The 7500-nt window shown below is 48.7% G+C and overlaps 1 protein-coding gene across 3 annotated transcripts in view; it reads left to right on the top strand.

The window, feature by feature from the left end:
- The window catches only part of LOC105909270 (cytoplasmic dynein 2 heavy chain 1), a 168611-nt gene that overhangs the window by 140311 nt on the left and 20800 nt on the right, over positions 1-7500 (top strand). For all 3 annotated transcript variants that reach the window (XM_031573109.2, XM_031573108.2, XM_031573107.2), the window contains one exon: positions 741-950. In XM_031573109.2, coding sequence (XP_031428969.1) covers positions 741-950 — 210 coding nt within the window. The remainder of the gene's footprint in view (positions 1-740; positions 951-7500) is intronic.

Below are 7500 nucleotides of genomic sequence, written 5' to 3'. Positions count from 1 at the left end.
ACTTGTGACCCTGTTTATTCTTGGACGATTCCGTAGTTTACAGTGCATGATGGCTAATGTAGTTTCGCTCACATCAGCTCATTTCTGCTCTATAGGTCTTCTAGCTAATCAATTACATATGACTAGATATGGAATCATGAGAATATTGCCGCATAGAACTTTATCTTGAGAGGACTTCTTCCAACTACAAAAGCAGTTTATTAGCCAGATGATTTTATTCAAATGCCAGTCTTGCACCACCACCCACACATCATCTCCGTTCAGCCCACTGACTTTCGGGATCTTCCACAGCAGTGTCATCATACCTCCAGCAAGGTCTGCTGAATCGATGGAAGAAGGGCACTTATTTCCCATCTATTCATGGGCCATAAGCATTTAAACCCAGCAAGGCTTGTCTAAGTAGGCTAATTGCATATTAGTCACATTGCATTGTAGGCTAGACGATGCCATACATGCTACAGTGACTTCTATCACCAGCAGCTCGGATTTTACTTTTTTTTTTTTTTTTTCGCAAATACCGTCATACGTATAACGCGTACCCCGGTGAATGTCAGGAAAGTATGAAGGGATGAAAAAATAGATACCGCCCAAGCCTAGTGCTAAATTGGAGTTATTGACAAATGTACCAAATAAAAGTGAACTCTCTCTCTCTCTCTCTCCCTCCCTCTCTCTCTCTCTCTCTCTCTCTCTCTCTCTCTCTCTGTGTGTCTCACCCATGCTCCTCCTGTCTCCCCCCCCAGGGCTCGTCTCTGATCCACCAGAAGGTGTCCCCCCCCACTGAGGGTCAGGGCTCCCCCATCCTCTCCTTCATCGTCCTGGAGCAGTTCAACGCCATCCGCCTGGTCCAGGGCATCCACCAGTCTCTCGCCGCCCTCAGCAAGGTCATCCGCGGCACCTCCCTGCTCACCGCCGACGTCCACAAACTGGCCACCGCGCTCCTCAATCAGGAGGTGTGTGTGTGTGTGTGTGTGTGTGTGTGTGAGAAGTTACTGTATGTGTCTATGTTTCTCAATCAATTTTTCAGTTGTTTCCAAAAGCAAGTTTGAGTCTGTGTGTTCCTCTGAGTGTAGCTCACAACCTCTCTTAGATAAACACACACACACACACGCACACACACACACGCACACACACACTCAACTTTCGCCATACAGCTTTGAGTGTGTGTGTTGTGGTTTAGCAGCTTAAAACAGACCTTTGGTAAGGTTTCAAACACTCTCCCTAACCCCCTCCTTCTCTACTACTTTCTCATTTAGTCATCACTCGGGGTGTGCCCCTGCTTGCTTTGCCAGTTACAGTTCTTAATTAAACTCTGTAAAAGAGTGATAGGCATCAGAGCAGATTGGCTGTGTTTAACTGGGGGCTTTTTGATAGCGCCTTTTGATTAATTTAATCCTCTTATTTTAATCAAAACGCCACCGGCCGCCATTTCCTGTTTCCCATCCCGGCCTGGCCTCTCTGATCTGGGCTGGCTGCAAGGGAGACTGGGCAGGGGACGCTATCCATGACACTCTCCACCTCTCTCACCCGCTCTATCTCACCCTCTCTCTCTCTCTCTCTCTCTCTCACTCTCTCACACACCCTCTTCCTCTCCCTCTCTCACCCTCTCTCTCTCTCCTCTCTCTCTCTCTCTCTCTCTCTCTCTATCCCTCTCTCACCCTCTCTCTCTCTCTCTCTGTCTCTCTCTACCCTCTCTCTCTCACCCTCTCTCTCTCTCTGTCTCTCTCTCTCTCTCTCACACCCTCTCTTTCTCTCAGTGGATTGTGTTTGGGACTTTAAAGTTGGGATTTTGAAATGGGCTGTTTATATTTTCATAGACAAACACACTAAGACATTTTCGAATCTTCCAGCTGCATATATTTCGTCATTATTCTAGCTTCCCCATGCTCTCCCCCCCCCCCCCCCCCCCCCCCCCCTCCTTCTTTCCTTCTCTCGCTCTTGATCTCTCTTTCTCTTTCTCTCTCTCAGTCTATCCCAGCTCTTCTGTCTTCTTGTGTACGCCACCCTTATCCTTTGTCACACTGCATTACTGGATTTTACACAGTGGAGCCTATATGCCCATATACACAAGTATTGTATTCCTAATGCCCAAACACACACACACACACACACACACACACACACACATACACACACACACACACTGGTGTGCAAAGATTGCATTCAGATCACCTGTTCGAAAAAGATTTGGAATGTATGGCTTCAGTGTATGGCATGTTAACTTACAGTATATATACACACACTTTAAATCACACACATTCACGGAACCATGGCGTGTATGTATCTTAGCTATACTGGAAGTCCACTCGTATGTATGTCCTGTAAGCACACACACACACACACACACACACACACACACACACAGTCCTAGAGTGTAGCCTCACTGTCAAAAGCCTGCCCCTTTTACTACATGCCCCCACTCTACTGAAAGTCACTTTGGATGAAAGTGTTGGCTAAGTAACTAAATCAAAATGTAAATGTCTGCCATGTGACACAGCCCCTCCGATAAGCAGCTGGAGTGTGTGTGTGAGAGAGTGAGTGTGTGTGTGTGTGAGTGAGTGTGAGTGAGTGAGTGTGTGTGAGTGTGTGTGAGTGTGTGTGTGTGAGTGTGTGTGAGTGTGTGAGAGTGTGTGAGAGTGTGTGAGAGTGTATGAGAGTGTGTGAGTGAGTGAGAGAGAGAGAGAGAAAGAGAGACAGGTGTATGTGTGAGTGTGTGTGTGAGTGAGTGAGTGAGAGAGAAAGAGAGACAGGTGTGTGTGAGTGTGTGTGTGTGTGTGTGTGTGTGTGTGTGTGTGTGTGTGTGTGTGTGTGTGTGTGTGTGTGTGTGTGTGTGTGAGTGAGTGTGTGTGTCTGTGTGTGTGTGCGCGTATGACAGAGTGAGAGACTAGCCTCCTGGTCTCACTGGATCCTGGCTCTAGCTCATGATGGGATTGGGGCGTTGGGGGTGAGTGGTGTCTCTCTCCTTTGGCCGTCCCTAAATCCAGACAGATCTCCCTTTAATCGCTTCACAAGCCTGCGGTGCCCGCCCTGCACTGTTTACCCCTCTTTAATTACCATGATCATCCCTCTTTCTCTTTCTCTCGCTCCCCTGCTCCCTCCCTCTGTCTGTCCTCCTCTCTTTCTCTCTTTTTTTTCTTCCGCGCATTGCCCCCTTTTCTCTAGTGATCTTTTTTTGTGCTCTCTCCATCTCCGGGCTTCCTCTCCTGCTTGCAAACATCCTCTCTTCCCTTTTCTCTCTCGCTCTCTCTCTCTCATTAGCACCCTCTTTCTCTCTGTCTCTTGTTCATCTTCACTTGGTACACCTTCCCCACCCCCTTTTCTCTTTCTCTATTTCTCTTTCTCTAGCCCTCTATCTCCTGCACCCTCACTTTCTTTCTTTCCTCTCGCTCCCTCTGTCCCTCTCTCTCCCTCTCTTTCTGGGGGATTAGTGGAGGAGTGTGCAGTGTGTTAGATTAGGGCCTGAGCTGGGCTGTGTGTGTCATCAGTGCTCCTCTGTGTGTGTGTGTGTGTGTGTGTGTGTGTGTGTGTGTGTGTGTGTGTGTGTGTGTGTGTGTGTGTGTCATCAGTGCTCCTCTCTGCCCGGCCCAGCCTGTCAGGCTTTGTGGAGCAGCTCAAAATGAAAGGCCCAGGCTTGTGAGTGTGAAAGAAGGGGAGCAAATGTGTGTGTGTGTGTGTGTCTTTCTGTCTCTCAAAAACACACTCACTCCATCTCTTCCACATATAGACAGACAGACTGGCAGGGAGACTGGGAGGTTGTGCCTGTGTGACTGTGTCTATCTCAAGTGTGTGTGTGTGTGTGTGTGTGTGTGTGTGTGTGTGTGTGTGTGTGTGTGTGTGTGTGTGTGTAAGTGTCTAATGTTGGTAGTGAGAGAAAGCACTCTTTATATGGATGAGCACATGTCTGTGTATTCCTTAGTTCATGAAAGGTTGCTGCTACAAGGAACACCGCCTAATTTTTGGGCCGTCGGCTTTCCCACCAGCACGTGTGCGGCAAAACCCAAACCCAAAACAAGCCTCTTAAAGTCGAATGTGAAAACCCAAACCCGCTTGCTTGTGTTGCTCAGTGCAGCATTTACATATTAGGGGTTAAAACTGAACACACTGAATAGCATCCCTCCTCTGCAGTAGGTGTCAAAGAGAGGAGGAATTAATAGAGTAGAAGCACAGATTCTCTCTCTAACACACACACACACACACACACACACACACACACACACAGAAGCACTCACTCACAGAGATATACACACCCAGGCAGAGCTGCTTTCATTAGAGCTGCCTGTTGTACTGTCTGTGGAGTTTACTGTTCTCATCTCCTGCTGGGCGAGGGATGGAGGGATGGAGGGATGGAGGGAGGGAGGGAGTGAAGGAGTGGGGAAATGGGATGCATGGACCCAAAAATGAAAAAAGGAAGAGAAAAGTAAGATGAGCAGTGCAGCGAGGAATACAGAGAGAAGTGAGATGATGGGAGGACTGTGAAAGAGAGGAGCAAAAGGAGAGTCATTTTCAGGATGGACAGAATCTGAGGTACTTCTCCCGACTCCTCAGGGGCCTTTGGGGGCATTGATCCTCCTCCTCCTCCTCCTCCTCCTCACCTGCTCCTCTCCTTCTTTCCCTCCTCCTCCTCTCTCCTCTCCTGCATTTCCCTCTCGTGTCGGGCCGCTGGGTTTAGCTGGGCAACTCCATTTAGGAGCGTTAAATGGGATGAACCCAGCGGGACGAGTGGAGCCATGCACCGGATTCATGGACATATCCTCAGGAGGGGGGACACGAACAGAACCAACACCGATCCGGAGAAGAGAAGGGGGGCGTCTGCTGGCCAGCTGGACACCTACTGAAGAGTTTAGCCACAGACGAGGGAGGAGATATGGACACCTACTGAAGAGTTTAGCCACAGACGAGGGAGGAGATATGGACACCTACTGAAGAGTTTAGCCACAGACGAGGGAGGAGATAGGACACCTACTGAAGAGTTAGCCACAGACGAGGGAGGAGATATGGACACTTACTGAAGAGTTTAGGCAGAGACGAGGGAGGAGATTTGGACACCTACTGAAGAGTTTAGCCACAGACGAGGGAGGAGATATGGACACTTACTGAAGAGTTTAGCCACAGACGAGGGAGGAGATTTGGACACCTACTGAAGAGTTTAGAGCCAGAGACGAGGGAGGAGTTAAGCACTGAGGGGGGAGTCTGCTGGTCAGCTGGACTCTCTCTCTCACACACACACACACACACACACACACACACACACACACACACACACACACACACACACACACCACTACTGAAGAGTTTAGAGCCAGAGACGAGGGAGGAGATAAAGCACTGAGGGGGGGGGGTGAATAGGCGAGTCTGTAACGCCTCTAACTGGAAGCCCTGCGCACTGTATTATAAAGAGCCAATCAGATGGTCGGAAAAGGCATAACTGACGTTTCGCTTCACCTAAACGTTGTTTATTTCCACTGTTACTGCATCGATAGCCGCGCTTCAAAAGTTGCCGCATGTGCAGTAAGCCAACCAACCCGAAAATAGTCTTTTTTTTTAGCAGTATTTTAGTGACTACTGAAACATTCTTTATGCTGTTTATCTCAGATTTAAACAGCGATTCCAGCTGGGTACTTTTAAGGTCTATCTGACCATTCTGTGTGCAGTGATGAATCTCCCCCCATTCATTTAGATAGGAGCCTGGTCTTGTTTGCCTGCAATAGCAGCCCGGAGGCGTTGCCAAGATGGCTGCCGAGTGGCAAGACTTGCCTATAAGGACTTTGGTGTAGAGCCTGTGGCTGTACAATGTCCATGTCTGGCTATTTATGGGCAGACATTAGGTCTGTAACTGGTCGGTTCAAGGTAGTTGTTGGCTAAAAGAGCCCTGGTGTTCTGAAGGGTGAGAGAGAGAGAGAGAGAGAGAGAGAGAGAAGGATTAGCTTAGCACTTGCAGTATCCGTGTTTTTATTTGTAGTGGTAATGGCTGTCTCTCCTAGCTCATATCGCACTCTGATGGCCTATATGTCTAGCTCAGCCGCAGATAAGCCCTAGTGACAAACCCAAGCATCTGGAGTGCCCAGGCATTCAGGAGGGGCATGGAACAATAAGTAAACAACCAACAAATCATTCAACAAGGAGAAAATGCCCATAAGCAAAAGCTCAAGTGTGTGTGTGTGTGTGTGTGTGTGTGTGTGTGTGTGTGTGTGTGTGTGTGTGTGTGTGTGTGTGTGTGTGTGTGAGCTGAATGTATATGGGCGTTATATGAATGGATGTGAGACACTGCAGCCTTGGTTTGTGTGTGTGTATGTGTATATATGCATGCTGGTTTGTTTGTGCGTATGCGTGTTTGTGTGTGTGTGAGTGTGTGTGAATGCTTGCGGGTAAATGTAAATGTGAATGTGCATGTGTGTGTGCACACCCACATCTGTGTGTGTGTGTGTGTGTGTGTGTGCGTGTGTGTGTGTGTGTGTGTGTGTTTGTGTTTGCATGATTAATGTGTGTCCTGGGCAGCATATTAACAGGCACCGCATGGTGTCTGGAGTCTCATCTAGGAGCGCTCAGAGGATGAGGGATGAGAGGAATGGAACGAATGAGAAAAGAAAAGAAAAGAAGGAGGGATATCTTTGGTTCCACGTTGAGTGGATTCAGATGAATAGACAGCAACATTGCCCACAGGGGTTTTCATCGAATACCTTCTGAATAGACTCGCAAGAGAGATATACTCTCCTTCGTATTCTCATTCTCTCTCTCTCTCTCTCTCTCTCTCTTGCTCCCTTTCTCAATCCGTCTCTCCCTCAATCTCCCAATCTTTTATTCTGTCTCACACACTTCACCTTCTCATTTGTCTCTCATATCTTTCACCTCTGTGTGTGTGTGTGTGTGTGTGTGTGTGTGTGTGTGTGTGTGTGTGTGTGTGTGTGTGTGTGTATGTGTATTTTCTTTCTTTCCTATAATCTGTCCTTGCCCCCTGGTTTGGTGCATACCACCCCTCCGTCATTGCTTTTGTCTGCCTCTCCATTTCATCTCTCACTCACTCACTCACTCACTCACTCTCTCTCTCTCCTCCTTTTGTCTGTGGGCCTGTGCGCCCTCCTCCCCTCTCTCGAACGGCTGGAGCAGTACCAGTGGAGCTGGGTATGCAGGGTGCGTTACTGCTGGTTGGAGGGTGGGGGGTGGTATATGCGGAGGGCTGCTGCAGACATTATAAAAACATGACTACGGGAGCGTGTCTCTGGTACATCCGCTGCACCCTCCCGCTCCTCTCCTCCCTCTCCCTCTCTCTCTCTCTCTCGCTCTCTCGCTCTCTCTCTCTCGCTCTCTCTTTCCTTCATTCCCTTTCCTGCTTGCTTTATCTCCTCTTATCCAGCCTCTCCCTTTTCTCCTCATCTCGCCATCGCTCTCCCTTTTTCATCCATAGTCCTGCTTGTCTTTTCGTTTTCTCTCTCTCCCCCCCCCCTCTCCTCCTCACCCACTCTCTTTTTTCTCTTTTTCTCTCTCTCTTCTCCTCTCAGTGGAGAG

The sequence above is a fragment of the Clupea harengus genome, chromosome 9 (assembly GCF_900700415.2).
Source record: "Clupea harengus chromosome 9, Ch_v2.0.2, whole genome shotgun sequence".
Lineage (NCBI taxonomy): Eukaryota > Metazoa > Chordata > Actinopteri > Clupeiformes > Clupeidae > Clupea > Clupea harengus.
Note: the sequence above shows the minus strand (reverse complement) of the source record. Positions and strands in the feature narration are given on the sequence as shown.